Source organism: Salvelinus alpinus, chromosome 22 (assembly GCF_045679555.1).
Source record: "Salvelinus alpinus chromosome 22, SLU_Salpinus.1, whole genome shotgun sequence".
Lineage (NCBI taxonomy): Eukaryota > Metazoa > Chordata > Actinopteri > Salmoniformes > Salmonidae > Salvelinus > Salvelinus alpinus.
Genome location: NC_092107.1, coordinates 29,259,617 through 29,281,997, shown reverse-complemented (window position 1 = coordinate 29,281,997; position 22,381 = coordinate 29,259,617). Strand labels below are relative to the sequence as shown.

Here is a 22,381-nt window from a genome sequence, read left to right as displayed (position 1 = left end):
AAGGCAAAACTGCTCCAGCTCCTTCAAGTTGGATTGGTTCAACTGGTGTACAGCAATCTTTAAATCATACCACAGATTCTCAATTGGATTGATGTCTGGGCCATTCCAAGACATTTAAATGTTTCCCCTTAAACCACTCGAGTGATGCTTTAGCAGTATGCTTAGGGTCATTGTCCTGCTGGAAGGTGCACCTCCATCCCAGTCTCAGATCTATGGAAGACTGAAACAGGTTTCCCTCAAGAATTTCCCTGTATTTAGTGCCATCCATCATTCCTTCAATTCTGACCAGTTTACCAGTCCCTGCCGATGAAAAACATCCCCATAGCATGATGCTGCCACCACCATGCTTCACTGTGGGGATGGTGTTTTCGGGGTGATGAGAGGTGTTGGGTTTGCGCCAGACATAGCGGTTTCCTTGATGGCCAAAAAGCTCAATTTAGTCTCATCTGACCAGAGTACCTTCTTCCATATGTTTGGGGAGTCTCCCACATGCCTTTTGGTGAACACCAAACGTGTTTGCTTATTTTTTTCTTGAAGCAATGGCATTTTTCTGGCCACTCTTCCGTAAAGCCCAGCTCTGTGGAGTGTACGACTTAAAGTGGTCCTATGGACAGATACTCCAATCTCCGCTGTGGAGCTTGGCAGCTCCTTCAGGGTTATTTTTGGTCTCTTTGTTGCCTCTCAGATTAATGTAGCAGGGCTACTGCTACTACCGCTGCAACTGCTAAAACTGCTGCTACTGCTACTGCTACTGCCACTACTACTGCTAAAACTGCTACTACTACTGAAACTACCGCCGCTGCTACGAAAACTACTGCCGCCGCTAATACTAAAACTACCAATGCAACTACTAAAACTACCGCCGCTGAAGCTACTACTACTAAATCTACCGCCGCCGCTATTACTAAAATTACCGCCACCGCTGCTACTAAAACTACCGCCGCTTGCAGCTACTATTACTAAAACTACCGCCGCTGCCGCTACTAAAACTACCGCCGCTGCTACTAAAACTACCGCCGCTGCCGCTACTAAAACGACCGCCGCTGCTACTAAAACTACCGCCGCAGCTGCTACTAAAACTACCACCACCGTGCCACTACTACTAAAACTACCGCCGCTGCTACTACAACTACCGCCGCAGCTACTACAACTATTGCCGCCGCTACTACTAAAACTACAGCCGCAGCTACTACTACCAAAACTACAGCGCCGCTGCCGCTACTAAAACTACCGCCGCCGCTGCTACTAACACTACTGCTGCCCATACTACTACTAAAACTACAGCCGCCGCCACTAAAACTACCGCCGCCGCGCCACTACTACTAAAACTACCGCCGCTGCTACTAAAACTACCGCCGCTACTACTACTACTACTACTACTAAAACAACCGCCGCTGCTACTAAAACTACCCCCGCCGCTGCTACTAAAACTACCGCCGCCGCCGCTACTACTACTACTACTACTAAAACAACCGCCGCTGCTACTACTAAAACTACCGCCGCTGCTACTAAAACTACCGCCGCTGCTACTAAAACTACCGCCGCTGCTACTAAAACTACCGCCGCTGCTACTACAACTACCGCCGCCGCTACTACTACTAAAACTACCGCCGCTACTACTACAACTACCGCCGCTACTACTATAACTACCGCCGCTACTACTATAACTACCGCCGCTACTACTACAACTACCGCCGCTACTACTACAACTACCGCCGCTACTACTACAACTACCGCTGCTGCCGCTATTACTACTAAACTGCCGCCGCTGCTGCTACTAAAACTACTACTGCAGCTACTAAAACTACAGCCGCCGCGATTACTAAAACTACCGCCGCCACTGCTACTATATCTACCGCCGCTGCCGCTACTAAAACTACCGCCGCTGCCGCTACAAAAACTACTGCCGCTAATACTAAACTACCGCCGCCGCTCCCCTAAAACTACCACCACCGCGCCACTACTACTATAACTACCGCCGCAGCTACTACAACTACCGCCACCACTACAAGAACCTCCGCTGCTACTACTACTGAAATGACCGCCGCTGCTACTAAAACTACCGCCGCTGCTACTAAAACTACAGCCGCAGCTACTACTACTAAAACTACCGCCGCTGCTACTACTACTAAAATGACCTCCGCTGCTACTAAAACTACCGCCGCAGCCGCTGCTACTAAAACTACCGCCGCTGCCGCTGCTACTAAAACTACCGCCGCTGCTACTAAAACAACCGCCGCTGCCGCTAAAACTACCGCCGCTGCTACTAAAACAACCGCCGCTGCTACTAAAACTACCGCCGCTGCTACTAAAACTACCGCCGCTGTTACTAAAACTACCGCCGCTGCTACTAAAACTACCGCCGCTGCTACTAAAACTACCGCCGCTGCTACTAAAACTAGCGCCGCTGCAGCCCATACTACTACTAAATATACCGCCGCTGCTGCTACAACTACCAAAACTACAGCGCCGCTGCCGCTACTAAAACTACCGCCGCCGCCATTAAAACTAACGCCGCTACTAAAACTACCACCGCCGCTACTGAAACTACCGCCGCAGCCACTAACACTACCGCGCCACTAAAACTACCGCCGCCGCGCCACTACTACTAAAACAACCGCCGCTACTACTACTACCGCCGCCGCCACTACTACTACTACTAAAACAACCGCCGCTGCTACTACAACTACCGCCACCGCTACTACTACAACCGCTGCTACCAAAACCACAGCGCCGCTGCTAAAACTACCGCCGCCGCTGCTACTAAATTTACCGCCGCCGCTGCTACTAAAACTACCGCCACCGCTACTACTAAAACTACCGCCACCGCTGCTACTAAACCTACTGCCGCCCATACTACTACTAAAACTACCGCCGTCGCTACTAAAACTATAGCTGCCGCCACTGAAACTACCGCCGCCGCGCCACTACTACTAAAACTACCGCCGCTGCTACTAAAACTACCGCCGCTGCTACTAAAACTAACGCCGCCGCTACAACTACCGCCGCTACTGCTACTACTACTAAAACAACCGCCGCTGCTACTACTAAAACTACTGCCGCTACTACAACTACCGCCGCTACCGCCGCTACTACTACTACCGCCGCTACTACTACTACTAAAACTACAACTACCGCTGCTGCCGCTATTACTACTAAACTGCCGCCGCTGCTGCTACTAAAACTACCGCCGCTGCTACTACAACTACCGCCGCCGCTACTACAACTACTAAAACTACCGCCGCTACTACTACAACTACCGCCGCTACTACTATAACTACCGCCGCTACTACTACAACTACCGCCGCTACTACTACAACTACCGCCGCTACTACTACAACTACCGCTGCTGCCGCTATTACTACTAAACTGCCGCCGCTGCTGCTACTAAAACTACCACTGCAGCTACTAAAACTACAGCCGCCGCGATTACTAAAACTACCGCCGCCACTGCTACTATATCTACCGCCGCTGCCGCTACTAAAACTACCGCCGCTGCCGCTACAAAAACTACTGCCGCTAATACTAAACTACCGCCGCCGCTCCCCTAAAACTACCACCACCGCGCCACTACTACTATAACTACCGCCGCAGCTACTACAACTACCGCCACCACTACAAGAACCTCCGCTGCTACTACTACTGAAATGACCGCCGCTGCTACTAAAACTACCGCCGCTGCTACTAAAACTACAGCCGCAGCTACTACTACTAAAACTACCGCCGCTGCTACTACTACTAAAATGACCTCCGCTGCTACTAAAACTACCGCCGCAGCCGCTGCTACTAAAACTACCGCCGCTGCTACGAAAACTACTGCCGCCGCTAATACTAAAACTACCAATGCAACTACTAAAACTACCGCCGCTGAAGCTACTACTACTAAATCTACCGCCGCCGCTATTACTAAAATTACCGCCACCGCTGCTACTAAAACTACCGCCGCTTGCAGCTACTATTACTAAAACTACCGCCGCTGCCGCTACTAAAACTACCGCCGCTGCTACTAAAACTACCGCCGCTGCCGCTACTAAAACGACCGCCGCTGCTACTAAAACTACCGCCGCAGCTGCTACTAAAACTACCACCACCGTGCCACTACTACTAAAACTACCGCCGCTGCTACTACAACTACCGCCGCAGCTACTACAACTATTGCCGCCGCTACTACTAAAACTACAGCCGCAGCTACTACTACCAAAACTACAGCGCCGCTGCCGCTACTAAAACTACCGCCGCCGCTGCTACTAACACTACTGCTGCCCATACTACTACTAAAACTACAGCCGCCGCCACTAAAACTACCGCCGCCGCGCCACTACTACTAAAACTACCGCCGCTGCTACTAAAACTACCGCCGCTACTACTACTACTACTAAAACAACCGCCGCTGCTACTAAAACTACCCCCGCCGCTGCTACTAAAACTACCGCCGCCGCCGCTACTACTACTACTACTAAAACAACCGCCGCTGCTACTAAAACTACCCCCGCCGCTGCTACTAAAACAACCGCCGCTGCTACTACTAAAACTACCGCCGCTGCTACTAAAACTACCGCCGCTGCTACTAAAACTACCGCCGCTGCTACTAAAACTACCGCCGCTGCTACTACAACTACCGCCGCCGCTACTACTACTAAAACTACCGCCGCTACTACTACAACTACCGCCGCTACTACTATAACTACCGCCGCTACTACTATAACTACCGCCGCTACTACTACAACTACCGCCGCTACTACTACAACTACCGCCGCTACTACTACAACTACCGCTGCTGCCGCTATTACTACTAAACTGCCGCCGCTGCTGCTACTAAAACTACCACTGCAGCTACTAAAACTACAGCCGCCGCGATTACTAAAACTACCGCCGCCACTGCTACTATATCTACCGCCGCTGCCGCTACTAAAACTACCGCCGCTGCCGCTACAAAAACTACTGCCGCTAATACTAAACTACCGCCGCCGCTCCCCTAAAACTACCACCACCGCGCCACTACTACTATAACTACCGCCGCAGCTACTACAACTACCGCCACCACTACAAGAACCTCCGCTGCTACTACTACTGAAATGACCGCCGCTGCTACTAAAACTACCGCCGCTGCTACTAAAACTACAGCCGCAGCTACTACTACTAAAACTACCGCCGCTGCTACTACTACTAAAATGACCTCCGCTGCTACTAAAACTACCGCCGCAGCCGCTGCTACTAAAACTACCGCCGCTGCCGCTGCTACTAAAACTACCGCCGCTGCTACTAAAACAACCGCCGCTGCCGCTAAAACTACCGCCGCTGCTACTAAAACAACCGCCGCTGCTACTAAAACTACCGCCGCTGCTACTAAAACTACCGCCGCTGTTACTAAAACTACCGCCGCTGCTACTAAAACTACCGCCGCTGCTACTAAAACTACCGCCGCTGCTACTAAAACTAGCGCCGCTGCAGCCCATACTACTACTAAATATACCGCCGCTGCTGCTACAACTACCAAAACTACAGCGCCGCTGCCGCTACTAAAACTACCGCCGCCGCCATTAAAACTAACGCCGCTACTAAAACTACCACCGCCGCTACTGAAACTACCGCCGCAGCCACTAACACTACCGCGCCACTAAAACTACCGCCGCCGCGCCACTACTACTAAAACAACCGCCGCTACTACTACTACCGCCGCCGCCACTACTACTACTACTAAAACAACCGCCGCTGCTACTACAACTACCGCCACCGCTACTACTACAACCGCTGCTACCAAAACCACAGCGCCGCTGCTAAAACTACCGCCGCCGCTGCTACTAAATTTACCGCCGCCGCTGCTACTAAAACTACCGCCACCGCTACTACTAAAACTACCGCCACCGCTGCTACTAAACCTACTGCCGCCCATACTACTACTAAAACTACCGCCGTCGCTACTAAAACTATAGCTGCCGCCACTGAAACTACCGCCGCCGCGCCACTACTACTAAAACTACCGCCGCTGCTACTAAAACTACCGCCGCTGCTACTAAAACTAACGCCGCTACTACAACTACCGCCGCCGCTACAACTACCGCCGCTACTGCTACTACTACTAAAACAACCGCCGCTGCTACTACTAAAACTACTGCCGCTACTACAACTACCGCCGCTACCGCCGCTACTACTACTACCGCCGCTACTACTACTACTAAAACTACAACTACCGCTGCTGCCGCTATTACTACTAAACTGCCGCCGCTGCTGCTACTAAAACTACAGCCGCTGCTACTAAAACTACAGCCGCTGCTACTAAAACTACCGCCGCAGCTACTAAAACAACCGCCGCTGCAGCTACTAAAACAACCGCCCCTGCTACTAAAACTACCGCCGCTGCTACTAAAACTACCGCCGCTGCTACTAAAACTACCGCCGCTGCTACTAAAACTAACGCCGCTACTACAACTATCGCCACTACTACTGCTACTAAAACTACCGCCGCTACTACAACTACCGCCACTACTACTACTACTAAAACTACCGCCGCTACTACTACAACTACCACCACTACTACTACTACAAGAACCGCCGCTGCTACTACTACTACTAAAATGACCGCCGCTGCTACCAAAACTACCGCCGCTACTACAACTACCGCCGCTACTACTACAAGAACCGCCGCTGCTACTACTACTACTAAAATGACCGCCGCTGCTACTAAAACTACCGCCGCTGCTACTAAAACTACCGCCGCTGCTACTACTACTAAAATGACCTCCGCTGCTACTAAAACTACCGCCGCAGCTGCTGCTACTAAAACTACCGCCGCCGCGCCACTACTACTAAAACTGCCGCCGCTGCTACTAAAACTAACGCCGCTGCTACTAAAACTACCGCCGCTGCTACTAAAACTACCGCCGCTGCTACAACTACCGCCGCCGCCGCTACTGCTGCTACTAAAACTACCGCCGCTGCTACTAAAACTACCGCCGCTACTACAACTACCGCCGCTACTACTATTACTAAAACTACCGCCGCTACTACTACAACTACCGCCGCTACTACTACAACTACCGCTGCTGCCGCTATTACTACTAAACTGCCGCCGCCGCTGCTACTAAAACTACAGCCGCTGCTACTAAAACTACCGCTGCAGCTACTAAAACTACCGCTGCAGCTACTAAAACTACCGCTGCAGCTACTAAAACTACCGTTGCAGCTACTAAAACTACCGCCGCTGCTGCTACTACTAAATCTACCGCCGCGATTGCTACTGTCATGACGTTGGCCTGGGGGTAGGTTTATGACAGTCATAAATACCTCTTTCCCCCTTTTTCTCTCTCCCTACTATAACTGATGTGACATAAGAAAACCCATTGGTTAACATAGAGATTCTGGGAACATCAGAAGTTGGGGGGGAAATGAACTATATTCTGGTAATCCGACCAACTGAACATATGCGGTGGTACTTAAGGTATATTATGTCAGTTTGGTTGCCCTCTGACACATTCTCATCAATGATAGAATGACATAAACTCTACTGTGGAAAGTCTAAACATCAGAGGTATCGGATTCACATGGAATTGTTGTTTAATTCAAATGTTTGAATATGAAATTATTTGTGAGGAGATGAAATGTAATTTTAGCTTCCAAATGAGAGATTTGGGTTTTCATAAGCTTGGCTTCTGCTCAACCAGGGGCCCGCCCCTGTGAAGAGACATGGGTTATAAACTTTTCAGACACACCCCTCTCCCTCCACTATAAAAGCCATTGACAAAAATATAACTTCCTGTTCCGGGTACATTTAGGATGACGATCCGATGTCAGAATGGTTCAGATAATAACTACAGAACTAAGCCAACATCAGCATGGACTTTGGTTGCAAATGGTATGAACTTTGAACTCGTATTCACTACAGAAGTGATACCTCCTAGCCGTTGAGTTAGCAACAGCTGCTACAAACGCAGGTTAGGAAGGACAGTCAGAGTATCCCGTCTACTACACATCGACGCTACTCCAACGTATCCAGTGACCACCAGAGACATTCTTCAAAGGACAGAGGACTCGGGTTGGCGACACGGTCCATCTTCCACCAACCTACGGAAGCGCAGCTCAGAGTAAATATTTATTGCATTTTCCTTTTTCAAATGGGCGGTAATTTAGAATGCATAAGATACTGTATTTACGATGGTACAGCTTCGCCTATGTTCCAGTCTCCCGCTCTTTCACTAAAACTCAGCCCCTTCCCTTTGTGTAACAAGCTGTCATATCTATTCCGCCCGCTAGGGACGTTTTTCTTTATGACGGCAAGTTATGATTTAATTGTGTATGTGTGATTCTGTGTAATTAGTTAGGTATTTAGTAAATAAATAATTAAACCCAATTTTGTATTGCTGATTCAACTTGTTAGCCAGGATTCTTGCAGATAACCAAGGATTTACCACTTTCAGATGAGACTGAATAAAATGACGATTAATGTGACTGCTATGGATGTAAAATATTACTAAATCTTTAAGAGTTTATTCGGAAGATAACAGCTCTATAAATATTCTTTCGTGGTGTCCCTCTATAGTTAATTATATTTACATGATTAGTTCAATCAGATTATTCAAATAATTTTATAGAATAGCATGTCATAGCAATTAATCTGGCATAGCCAAAGACACGACACTACTGCTACTATATCTACCGCCGCTGCCGCTACTAAAACTACCGCCGCTGCCGCTACTAAAACTACTGCCGCTAATACTAAACTACTGCCGCCGCGCCACTAAAACTACCACCACCGCGCCACTACTACTACAACTACCGCCGCAGCTACTACAAGAACCGCCGCTGCTACTACTAAAATGACCGCCACTACTACTAAAATGACCGCCGCTGCTACTAAAACTAGCGCCGCAGCTACTACTACTAAAACTACCGCCGCTGCTACTACTACTACTATAGAATAGCATGTCATAGCAATTAATCTGGCATAGCCAAAGACACGACACTACTGCTACTATATCTACCGCCGCTGCCGCTACTAAAACTACCGCCGCTGCCGCTACTAAAACTACTGCCGCTAATGACCTCCGCTGCTACTAAAACTACCGCCGCTGCAGCCCATACTACTACTAAATATACCGCCGCTGCTGCTACAACTACAGCGCCGCCGCCGCTACTAAAACTACCGCCGCCGCCGCTACTAAAACTACCGCCGCTACTAAAACTACCGCCGCTACTAAAACTACCGCCGCTACTAAAACTACCGCTGCAGCAACCGAAACTACCACTGCCGTGTAACTAAAACTACCGCTGCCGTGCCACTAAAACTACCGCCGCCGCACCACTAAAACTACCGCCGCCGCGCCACTACTACAACAACCGCCGCTACTACTACTAAAACAACCGCCGCTGCTACTACTACTAAGATGACCGCCACCGCTACTAAAGCTACCGCCGCTGCTACTAAAACTACCGCCGCAGCTACTACTACTATAACTACCGCCGCTGCTGATACTATTACCATAACTAAAACTACCGCTGCTACTAAATTGACCAGACTATGCAAATAGTCTGGGTAACCATTTGATTAGCTGTTCAGGAGTCGTCTTATGGCTTGGGGTAGAAGCTGCTAAGAAGCCTTTTGGACCAAGACTTAGCTTTCTGGTGCCCTCCTCCTCCTGCCACCACCACCGCTACTGCTAAAACTACTACCGCTACTACTGCTGCTGCTAATGCTAAAACTGTTACTACTACTACTACTACTACTACTATCACTACTGCTGCTACTGCTAAAACTGCTACTACCACCACCACCGCTGCTACTGCTAAAACTACTACCGCTGCTAATGCCAAAACTGTTACTACTACTACTACTACCACCACCATCACCACCGCTGCTACTGCTAAAACTGCTACCGCTACTACTACCACCTTCACCGCTGCTACTGCTAAAACTACTACCGCTGCTACCACCGCTGCTACCACCGCTGCTACCACCGCTGCTACCACCGCTGCTACCACCGCTGCTACCACTGCTAAAACTGTCACCGGTTAGTTGAGGTAATATGTAGGTAGTGTTAAAGTGACTATGCATAGATAATAAACAGAGCGTAGCAGCAGCTGAAAGGGGCGGGGGGGGGGCAATGCAAATAATCTGGGTACCCATTTGATTAGCTGTTCAGGAGTCGTCTTATGGCTTGGGGGTAGAAGCTGCAAAGAAGCCTTTTGGACCTAGACTTGGCTTTCCGTCATGCTGCCTGCCTGCCTGACTATAAGGGGCCGAATCCTGGACAGGAGGGCCAGACCAGCAGAATGACCTGTGCTTGGCTGGACTCCTCCATCAACCACAACAGACTTGACTGGACTCCCTACTGATCTAGTTTGGCTGCACTGTGAGTCTCTTTCGGTGTGTGTGTGTGTGTGTACCTGATGGCCACGTCAGCCTCCAGCCCACTGACGTTCATCTGCAGAGCCCTCTGGAAGGACAGGATAGTGTTCTCTGGAGCCATCTACAGACAGACGGACAGAGAGGAACATCATCAGCACATACATTATATTGATGTTTCATGGAGGTCAGAGAGGTTCATATACCTTACTGCAATCTGAGAGTTCACAGTTTCATATAGGTTTCAGAAGTCTAATACTCAGTTGAAATGCGCCATTTTCACATAGTATGTTGTTGGGGTGGTGCTGGAGATGAATTTGTCACAAAAAAAAAAAGTCCCTTTAAATGGCTGTGAGGAAACTTGGAGAATGGATTCCAGTTAAAAGTCATGGGTTATGAGCTCATATGTTTGATAAACAACAGACTATTGAACATAATGACTTGTGCAATACACGATACCAGGCCACATGGGTCAAACTGATAACAGTCAGTGATACTGTAGTTCAAACTGTAATACTGTGAGGGGACTGGAAGCCTGGGAAAATCAATGTAAAGTGCTGCTGGTAAAGAGAGTGGGTCATGTGGTGTGTCCTGGGGGAGTTCTCAGGTCTTTAAGACTGTTAATTTCACCACAGTGTTACTTCTGGGGTGATCAACTACTGTAACATGCCCCAACCGGCTGGCTGGGGAGCAGAGCAGTGGTGTGTGTGTGTCTGTCTGCAGCTCGCTGGATGTGTCATGTGTACGAGTAGTTAGGACAGGGTTTCTCAAACTAGGGGAAGCCTGATTCGGGTCGCAAGAGCAAATTCACGATTTGTTCATCGAACAAGGGGTTACGTCAGTAACATCTGGTAACCACTAGATGCAGTTATATTAAACAGAGCGGTTTCTGTTTCCTTCCTACAAATGTGGCTTTTGAATGGTTTAAGCTACAAAATATTATGACCTCATCTTTGAAAGACATGACTCTCAGGAACATGTTGGTCTGTATGGTTTCCCTTTACTTTGCCCACAAGCTGTTAGATCCGAGTGGACAAGACCAAGCACTAAATTAGACAGGGAGAAAAAGAAAATCTGTAACCATGTTTCCATCCACAGTTCATACGCAAGTCATACCGTAAAAAAATCACGACAGATGTGATGGAAACACGAAGTTTCGGTACCATTTAATGAATGCCAAAAAGTAATTTGTTAGTTCGACATGGTGGGATCTTGTGGTGTCTGTAAAATTAATTATGAGCAAATATTGTCTTGCTCATTGTATCTGCGAGCTGTTGGCTAGAGTGCACGTGCGAAGACCAGAGTAGGCCCATTTGCTATTTAACACAACAGTTTGTGACAAAACTATTGGAAGTGTTGAAAATGCCATGGAAACACATTGAACATTCTATTTTTATTTGGTACATCAAAACTTACGTGAAGAAGTACGTTTTATGTGCACTGTCAGTACGCACTGATTTTTATCTGCAACAAGTCAGTTTGGTGGAAAATTTGCATATTTTCTATATGCATATTTTAGAATATTCGCCTGAAAAATCTGTTGTCAATTGGATGGAAACCTAGCTAATGATGTTATTTTCTACACAAAAGATCATACAACATTATTGCCTGATGATCTTCTGAACTTCCCAATACCTTTCTGATGCATTTCAGTCACTTCAAACCATATCAGCTTCAGATTGAAATACTGTCAAAAACACTGCCAGACTGATTTGTAATAGACTGTTATAGTCCAAATTAAAAAAGTAAACTTAGACTGGTGATTAAATAAAACATTTTTGAATTGGTGGGGTCCCAAATAATTTTTTATAGCAAAATGGGGTCACGGGCTAAAAATGTTTGGGAAACCCTGTGTTAGGAGTTGAGAGGTGAGGCTTTGGCAACAGCATGAGAATTCTTCATGCACTAGGCTTATACAGTATACAGTGTCTGGATGACAAGTCAAGCAAATCAAGACAAACAAAGCAGGCGTGGGCTCTCTCTCTCTCTCACACACACACACACACTTCCTCTCAATCAAATACACATTTTAATTTAATAAATTACAACAAAAATGCTTTTATATCCTGGAAAGGGAAGGCATGCCTGGGGAGAAATGCAGCACAACGTGATATGAATGAAGAAAACAAGTGAAGAAATACTAAACATGGTATCATATGAAATCTTACTTCTATAGATTGAGCTGATAGGTAAGTACTCTCACACACAATAGCCTATAGTTTCTATTTAGTGCTTACAGAAAGCCAAGAAGTCTGTTTACAGCATCTATTTCTGGGCTATTTTCAGCTCGGGTTCAGAGGGTCATTAATACACTAGAATAGCCATAGGTAGTATGAAGGAAGTGAGTGGGTGGAAATATGAAGATAAACTGTTGGCCAGCATGGTTTCTTTAGTGCCCTCTATGTAGGTTACATCTCTATGTGTCTTTTATTGTATACTCTATAAGCATAGTGTAGGAGGTGCCTCCCCCTACAAGTTCTCTGATTGGGCAGCTGGTTCAGCTGACTCACCATGGGGGCGCCCTGGTGGCCAATGACATCAGGGCGTGGAGTGAGGTTGGCGTGGTCCATGATGCAGGGGGAGGTGATGGAAAGGGGGACCATGTAGAGGCCCAGTAGAACACTCAGGTAGAGCAGGAGAACCACCACCTGGAACCCTGGGCAGAACACAACATGGATATAGAATGAATAGAAACCCTGGGGCAGAACACAACATAGATATATAATGAATGAAACCCCTGGGGCGGGCGTAGAACACAAAATAGATTTAGAATGAATATAAACCCTGGGTTAGACAAAACAAAACTAATAGAATACCTGAGTATATAGAATAGCTACGGCCAAAAGCTTCAATGTCATGGGATACTTTTTTGCTCTTGTCACGGATGTCTATTGTACTGAGATGGTAAAGGACAGAAATAAATATCACATCTGAAAGTAGCTTCTCTATGAGCAGGAAGACCATTCACTGAATGTTTCTTAACATTTTACGTGGACAGTTTGGGTTGAGATATATACAGTGTCAAAGCCAGCCAGCCTCTAGCCACACTTTCTCCTGTTCCATCTCTGTGCGCTGTAGTGCAGGTAAGTGATGATAAATGTAGCTAGAGTACATCACTGACACAGGAGGTTGGATTCATTTCAAGGTCAGTACTTCGGCCAGATCGACTGCGTCAGAAGAACTCTTGTTACAGACACAAGGCTGAAAGCCTTCACCCTCTGCCCTCAGAACCTCTCTGGCATTCACAGAGGTACACCAGCTAGCTACACATCTAACCTCACATCCAGGACCTATTGACCTCTGTAAGCCACCGCTAGACCGCAGGCTAATGTATGCTGCACTGAAATTGATTTTATTTGTTGAAGAGATATACAGTGCATTCAGAAAGTATTCAGACCCCTAGACTTTTTCCACATTTTGTTACGTTACAGCCTTATCCTAAAATGGATGAAATAGATATTTTTTTCTCAAACTACATACAATACCTCATAATGACAAAACAAAAACAGGTTTGTAGAATTTTTTGGAAATGTATGAAAAAATACAAAACCATCACATTAACATAAGTATTCAGACCCTTTACTAAGTACTTTGTTGAAGCACCTTTAGCAGCGATAACAGCCTCGAGTCTTCTTTGGAAGCTTGGCACACCTGTATTTGGGGAGTTTCTCCCATTCTTCTCTGCAGATCCTCTCAATGTCTATCAGGTTGGATGGGGAGCATTGCTGCACAGCTATTTTCAAGTCACTCCAGAGATGTTCGATCGGGCTCAAATCCAGGCTCTAGCTGGGCCACTCAAGGAAATTCAGAGACTTGTCCAGAAGCCACTCCTGCATTGTCTTGGTTGTGTGTTTAGGGTCGTTGTGCCGTTGGAAGGTGAACCTTTGCCCCAGTCTGAGGTCTTGAGTGCTCTGGAGCAGGTTTTCATCAAGGATCTCTCTACTTTGCTCCGTTCATCCTGACTAGTCTCTCAGTACCTGCCACTGAAAAAGATCCCCACAGCATGATGCTGCCACCACCATGCTTCACAGTAGGCCAGGTTTCCTCCAGACGTGACAGGCCAAAGAGTTCAATCTTGGTTTCATCAGACCAGAGATGCGCCTTTTACTGAGGAGTGGCATCCGTCTGGCCACTCTACCATAAACGCCTGATTGGTGGCGTGCTGCAGAGATGGCTGTCCTTCTGGAAGGTTCTCCCATCTCCACAGAGGAACTCTGGAAGAGTGAACATCAGGTTCTTGGTCACCTCCCTGACAAAGGCCCTTCTCCTACGATTGCTCATTTTGGCCAGGTGGCCAGCTCTAGGAAGAGTCTTGGCGGTTCCAAACTTCTTCCATTTAAGAATGATGGAGGAACTGTGTTCTTGGGGACCTTCAATGCTGCAGAAATCTTTTGGTACCCTTCCCCAGATCTATGCCTCGACACAATCCTGTCTCGGCGCTCTACGGACAATTCCTTCGACCTCATAGCTTGGTTTTTGCTCTGACATGCACTGTCAACTGTGGGACCTTATACAGACAGGTGTGTGCCTTTCCAAATCATGTCCAATCAATTGAATTTACCACAGGTGGACTCCAATCAAGTTTTAGAAACATCAAGGATGATCAATGGAAACAGGATGCACCTGAGCTCAATTTCAAGTCTCATAGCAAAGAGACTGAATACTTGTGTAAATAAGTAATTTTTTATAGACTTGATTTTTTTTAAATAAAACCTGTTTTCACTCTGTCATTATGGGGCATTGTGTGTAGATTGATGAGGAAAAAAACGAATGAAATACATTTAAGTATAAGGATGTAACGTAACAAAATGTGGGAAAAGTCAAGGGGTCTGAATACTTTCCGAATGCACTGTATACTGTATTTCAATAAGACTAGCCTGGTAAAATGAAGGATAAATAAATGATAGGGTTTTATATTGTAGCAATATTACAGCACACATTAATAATGTAACTCTTCGTTAAGAGTTACTGTGAGAGAAAACAAACTGCTACGGCTTTGTGTCTGTGCACAAAAATCCACTGTTCTACCCAAATACAAAGTATAAAAAAATGGAAATGGAGTGTCTATAAACTACAACTGAATATTCATTAAAGTAATGTGCCTCCAAAAATAGCACTGATGATTCAGTATTTAATCTAGATCCCCAAGCAACTAAGAAACACTACTCTGCCTCCCCTGTACTAGTCTCTGACAGATTTAAGGATGGCAAAAATACCCCAGTACTTGATGTCTAATTGGCCATGTCAACAGCCCTCAGGGCCTAATAATGTCCTGTGGACTGGTAGTGTCATGTGAGGCCAGAGGAATGCCTAGTATCCCTGCCAACCTGACGGGGGCCTGGCGGGGGCTTGCCCTTTGTGTACATGGTGTTCGTCATCAAGCTCGAGACCCTGGGTCTCGACCCCGCCCTGTGCAACTGGGTCCTGGACTTCCTGACGGGCCGCCCCCAGGTGGTGAGGGTAGGTAACAACATCTCCACCCCGCTGATCCTCAACACTGGGGCCCCACAAGGGTGCGTTCTGAGCCCTCTCCTGTACTCCCTGTTCACCCACGACTGCGTGGCCATGCACGCCTCCAACTCAATCATCAAGTTTGCAGATGACACTACAGTGGTAGGCTTGATCACCAACAACGACGAGACGGCCTACAGGGAGGAGGTGAGGGCCCTCGGAGTGTGGTGTCAGGAAAATAACCTCATACTCAACGTCAACAAAACAAAGGAGATGATTGTGGACTTCAGGAAACAGCAGAGGGAGCACCCCCCTATCCACATCGACGGGTCAGTAGTGGAGAAGGTGGAAAGTTTTAAGTTCCTCGGTGTACACATCACGGACAAACTGAACTGGTCCACCCACACAGACAGCGTTGTGAAGAAGGCGCAGCAGCGCCTCTTCAACCTCAGGAGGCTGAAGAAATTCGGCTTGTCACCAAAAGCACTCACAAACTTCTACAGATGCACAATCGAGAGCATCCTGTCGGGCTGTATCACCGCCTGGTACGGCAACTGCTCCGCCCACAACCGTAAGGCTCTCCAGAGGGTAGTGAGGTCTGCAGAACGCATCACCAGGGGCAAACTACCTGCCCTCCAGGACACCTACACCACCCGATGTCACAGGAAGGCCATAAAGATCATCAAGGACAACAACCACCCAAGCCACTGCCTGTTCACCCCGCTATCATCCAGAAGGCGAGGTCAGTACAGGTGCATCAAAGCAGGGACCGAGAGACTGAAAAACAGCTTCTATCTCAAGGCCATCAGACTGTTAAACAGCCACCACTAACATTTAGCGGCCGCTGCCAACATACTGACTCAACTCCAGCCACTTTAAAAATGGGAATTGATGGAAATTATGTAAAAATGTACCACTAGCCACTTTAAGCAATGCCACTTAATACAATGTTTACATACCCTACATTACCCATCTCATATGTATATATACTGTACTCTATATCATCTACTGCATCTTGCCATCTTTATGCAATACATGTACCACTAGCCACTTTAAACTATGCCACTTTATGTTTACATACCCTACAGTACTCATCTCATATGTATATACCGTACTCTATACCATCTACTGCATCTGCCATGCCGTTCTGTACCACCACTCATCCATATATCTTTATGTACATATTCTTTATCCCTTTACACTTGTGTGTGTGTGTAAGGTAGTAGTGTGGAATTGTTAGGTTAGATTACTGTTGGTTATTACTGCATTGTCGGAACTAGAAGCACAAGCATTTCGCTACACTCGCATTAACATCTGCTAACCATGTGTATGTGACTAATAAAATTTGATTTGATTTGATTTGATCATTTAACGCCCAGGGCTCTGTGAGGCTGTTATAGGAAAACTCTACCCAAAATCTATCTTTTGGTATTTCTTTCATTAGTCCATTGTTGACATAGTCCCAAAAAGTTTTGCTTGTCAGCAATCAAGTTTTCAAAATATGTAACTTTCAAAAAACAGAAATCATCCCAATATGATGCATTTTGCATCCTATGATGTCAACAATGGACTAATGAAACATACCAAAATATTTTTTTGGGGTGGAGAATTCCTTTAAGGTCATCTGACAGAAGTGGCTGAGCTTTCTTCTGTGAGGTGAACAGTCGGTAACATGGTCTAGTGTTGTCACAATAGCAGATTTAAAAAAAACTTCAATACCGATACCAGGTTTAGTATCATAATACTAGATACCAAAACGATATTCATTACCAAAAGGCTACTCAATACTGAAAGGTTGCCACTGCAACAAAAAAAGAAAGCGTAGTACTGTAGCTAGTCCCAGAAAACCACTGGGGCTGATTTATTTTTATTTTTACATTGAACAATGTGTTGATAACTGGTAGAACTACTAAAATAACAAATAGAATATCTTCAATTTTATATAAAATGTCTTGCAAAAAATAAACACCATTAAATAACATAAGAATATCTTCAACTTTCCTTATGCAAAACTATATAATCGGAGACTCAGAGCAGACAAAGGGTTAATTTGCTTATCTATGGCCAAAATATTGGGTGAAATTACATTCATTAGACCTATAATTCATTATTCATTACAGCTAAATAATGTACTAAATGAACAGTTTAGTTCCAAAACCACAAAAAAAACACTGAAGCTCATTTCTTAAGCTTCTATATTGCAATAGTCTACATGCCATAGAAGTACAATGGAATTTACACCGTATACTACGATTCCCAGAATGCATTTCACTTCCCATGGTGCAATTCTCTGCCTAGGGCTGCTGGTAGGCTAGTGGCTACTGCTAGCAAGCCCAGACAAATGTGAAGTAGTCTAAATATATTGCTGTCAAGTTATGAGTGCATTTCACCAAACTTTTTGGTTGTGTAATCATATTATAATGCTCACATGAATGTCATGCTAAATATATTGTAATGAAACAGGCAGGGAGCGAGGTTCGAACCATCAACCTTATGGCCCGAAGCCCAGCGTGCCATCGACTGTACCACAAAAGCATGCTCGTGTGGCTGAGTCGATATCCGTGCTTATAAAACAGGGTCGCTACAATATGTTCATACAAAAATAATACAAATTTCGTAGAATAACTACAAAGTTACAATGCAAATGTCATGTGTAAAATAGTATTTTTTTTAATGTAGTTTTGGAACTAAACGTCCCTTGCACTGCTTTGTAACACCTTTTGCTTAGTTGTTTCGGTGGGCTAGCCCTCATCTGCTCCACAAGCAAAGTATTCCCACAGTTCGCTTCTGGAGACAGTTTTGTCAACAAGCTGCGGACGTGGAGGTATGATGTTTTCTTTTGAAGAAGCCATGATGTCGACATTTTCGCTCTCTCACTTGCTTATTAAAAATGGCTGGCGCTGTGTCAGCTGCATGCACAAGCGCAAGTAGCATGGCTAGCTTACTACCGCCCCCTTGAGAAGATTCAGAAAAATTACTAAAAAGACTCAATCCATATATGACTTGAGACACATTTGACAGAAGTACCGAAAGTAACAAAAACTCTAGTACAGAAGTTTCAGTATACCGTGCAACACTACCATGGTCAGTAACACAGTCGGGGTCGGGTCGGCCTGCTTACTTATTTTCTCTGTGCGGGCGACCTGCCCAGCCACCAGCCAGGCCAGAGCGGTGACAGCCACCAGAGCTCCTAGGTGTAGGAAGGGACCTGTGGCCTGGACAGGGGACCAAAGGAGACCCATTCTATTAATGAAATCATTCAGTATTGAAGGTGTGGAATTACTACTCTCAATCACAGTTGTCAATAGTATGACATATGGTAGGCTACTGCATGATTACTAAAACCATAAATTATTCAATAAAATAAATGATTAATTAACATATTGACTCAGTCTTAATAATATATATATTAGACGCATTTCTATTTTGAATGTTGCAATTTTATGTACAGTAACTGTCAAAGGTTTGGACATACCTAGTCAAAGTAATGGACTGTCATTTCTTCTGCTTATTGGTGTCCTTAGGTAGTGGTTTCTTAGCAGCAATTTAACCATGAAGGCCTGATTCACACAGTCTCCTCTGAACAGTTGATGTTGAGATGTGTCTGTTACTTGAACTCTGTGAAGCATTTATTTGTGCAGCAATCTGAGGTGCAATTAATGGTAATGAACTTATCCTCTGCAGCAGAGGTAACTCTGGGTCTTCCTTTCCTGTGGCGGTCCTCATGAGGGCCAGTTTCATCATAGCGCTTAATGGTTTTTGCGACAACACAAAGAAACTTTCAAAGTTTTCCGTATTGACTGACCTTCATGTCTTAAAGTAATGATGGACTGTCGTTTCTCTTTGCTTAATCTAGCTGTTCTTGCCATAATATGGACTTGGTCTTTTACCATATAGGGCTATCTTCTGTATACCACCCCTACCTAGTCACAACACAACTGATTGGCTCAAACGCATTAAGGAAGGAAGGAAATTCCACAAATTAATTTTTAACAAGGCACACCTGTTAATTGAAATGCATTCCAGGTGACTACCTGATGAAGCTGGTTGAGAGAATGCCAAGAGTGTGCAAAGCTGTCATCAAGGCTACTTTGAAGAATCTCAAATATACAATGTATTTCTTTAACACTTTTTGGGTTACCACATGATTCCATGTGTGTTATTTCATTGTTTTGATGTCTTCACTATTATTCTACAATGTAGAAAACTGTAAAAAATAAAGAAAAAACATGGAATGAGTAGGTGTCCAAACCTATGACTGGTACTGTAGTTCAATACAGTCGTTCACACATGATTTTTCAAGTATATAACCACATATCAGGAAGGTGTCCTGTGTAATACAGTATGATGCAGAGCCCTAAAGGGGCACGGGTTATTGAACTGACCTGGAGTGATATAGGGATGACTGCCCACTCCTCCCCCCATGTTTGATTGACAGATATGAATCCGATGGCAGTGGTCAGCAGGGCAGCACTCACTCCAATCTATAGGGGCAAACAGAGTTTGTTACAATCTCACACACACACACACACACACACCACCCCACAGCACCCTGGGGCATGATGTCACTGCTTTCACAATCCCCAGGAAAACATGAACTCAAAATGTGGGGTTCAGGCAGTGTTCAGTCGGCCACTTGAAGACACACACAATATACAGGCCATATACACATATGCGCAATTACAGTCAAACACTAAAGCACGTACAGTTGAAGTCGGAAGTTCATATACACCTTAGACAAATACATTTAAATTCAGTTTCAAAATTCCTGATATTTAATCCTTGTAAGAATTCCTTGTCTTAGGTCAGTTAGGATCACCACTTTATTTTAAGAATGTGAAATGTCAGAATAATAGGAGAACATTTTTTATTTCAGCTATTATTTCTTTCATCACATTCCCAGTGGGTCAGAAGTTTACATACACTCAATTAGTATTTGGTAGCATTGCCTTGAAATTGTTTAACTTGGGTCAAACATTTCAGGTAGCCTTCCACAAGCTTCCCACAATAAGTTGGGTGAATTTTGGCCCATTCCTCCTGACAGAGCTGGTGTAACTGAGTCAGGTTTGTAGGCCTCCTTGCTCACACACACTTTTTCAGTTCTGCCCACAAATTGTCTATAGGATTGAGGTCAGGGCTTTGTGATGGCCACTCCAATACCTTGACTTTGCTGTCCTTAAGCCATTTTGCCACAACTATGGAAGTATGCTTGGCGTCATTGTCCAGTTGGAAGACCCATTTGTAACCAAGCTTTAACTTCCTGACTGATGTCCTGAGATGTTGCTTCAATATAGCCACATAAATTTCCTTCCACATGATGCCATCTATTTTGTGAAGTGCACCAGTCCCTCCTGCAGCAAAGCACCCCCACAACATGATGCTGCCACCCCCGTGCTTCACGGTTGGGATGGTGTTCTTCGGCTTGCAAGCCTCCCTCTTTTTCCTCCAAACATAACAATGGTCATTATGGCCAAACAGTTCTATTTTTGTTTCATCAGACCAAAAAGTACAATCTTTGTCCCCATGTGCAGTTGGAAACCGTAGTCTAGCTTTTTTATGGTGGTTTTGGAGCAGTGGCTTCTTCCTTGCTGAGCGGCATTTCAGGTTATGTTGATATAGGACTCGTTTTACTGTGGATATAGATTCTTTAGTACCCGTTTCCTCCAGGATCTTCACAAGATACTTTGCGGTTGTTCTGGGATTGATTTGCACTTTTCACACCAAAGTACGTTCATCTCTAGGAGACAGAACGTGTCTCCTTCCTGAGCGGTATGACGGCTGCGTGGTCCCATGGTGTTTATACTTAAGTACTATTGTTTGTACAGATGAAGGCGGAACCTTCAGGCGTTTGGAAATTGCTCCCAAGGATGAACCAGACTTGTGGAGGTCTACAAATTTCTTTCTGAGTACTTGGCTGATTTCTTTTGATTTTCCCATGATGTCAAGCAAAGAGGCACTGAGTTTGAAGGTAGGCCTTGAAATACAACCACAGGTACACCTCCAATTGACTCAAATGATGTCAATTAGCCTATCAGAAGCTTCTAAAGCCATGACAATTGTCCGGAATTCTCCAAGCTGTTTAAAAGCAGTTAACTTAGTGTATGTAAACTTCTGACCCACTGGAATTGTGATACAGTGAATTATAAGTGAAATAATCTGTCTGTAAACAATTGTTGGATAAATAACTTGTGTCATGCACAAGGTAGATGTCCTAACCGACTTGCCAAAACTATAGTTTGTTTTATCAAGAAATTTGTGGAGTGGTTGAACGAGTTTTAAAACGAGTTTTAATGACTCCAACCTAAGTGTATGTAAACTTCTGACTTTAACTGTACATACACACCAAAAATCGCACACTTGAGCATTACCTTGTGCAGCCAGTGCAAGTTCAGCTGTTGTCCCGCTGCTATGTGGCAAAGTGCTAAAATCTGAAAGAATAGACACACATAAATAAATCATATCACGTGAATTTCCACAACCACCATTTTCAAAACAGGTCCACAGTTGCCTGCGCCATCATAACTTTGGTCCAGACATGCATGGCTGCATGGCTGGACTTGGTCCAGACATGCATGGCAACACGTTTCTGCC

General features: G+C 45.6%; 1 protein-coding gene across 5 annotated transcripts in view; it reads right to left on the bottom strand.

Moving 5' to 3' along the window:
* LOC139549383 (glycerophosphodiester phosphodiesterase domain-containing protein 5-like) overlaps positions 1-22,381 on the bottom strand; it is a 135,320-nt gene that overhangs the window by 12,393 nt on the left and 100,546 nt on the right. For all 5 annotated transcript variants that reach the window (XR_011669875.1, XR_011669876.1, XM_071359837.1 and 2 more), the window contains exons 5-9: positions 22,159-22,218; positions 20,176-20,274; positions 18,912-19,005; positions 12,850-12,995; positions 10,381-10,463 (exon numbers count right to left, since the gene is read on the bottom strand). Coding sequence is in view for 3 of the 5 variants with exons in the window: in XM_071359837.1 (XP_071215938.1) it covers positions 10,381-10,463; positions 12,850-12,995; positions 18,912-19,005; positions 20,176-20,274; positions 22,159-22,218 (482 nt within the window). In the remaining 2 variants the exon portion in view is untranslated. The remainder of the gene's footprint in view (positions 1-10,380; positions 10,464-12,849; positions 12,996-18,911; positions 19,006-20,175; positions 20,275-22,158; positions 22,219-22,381) is intronic.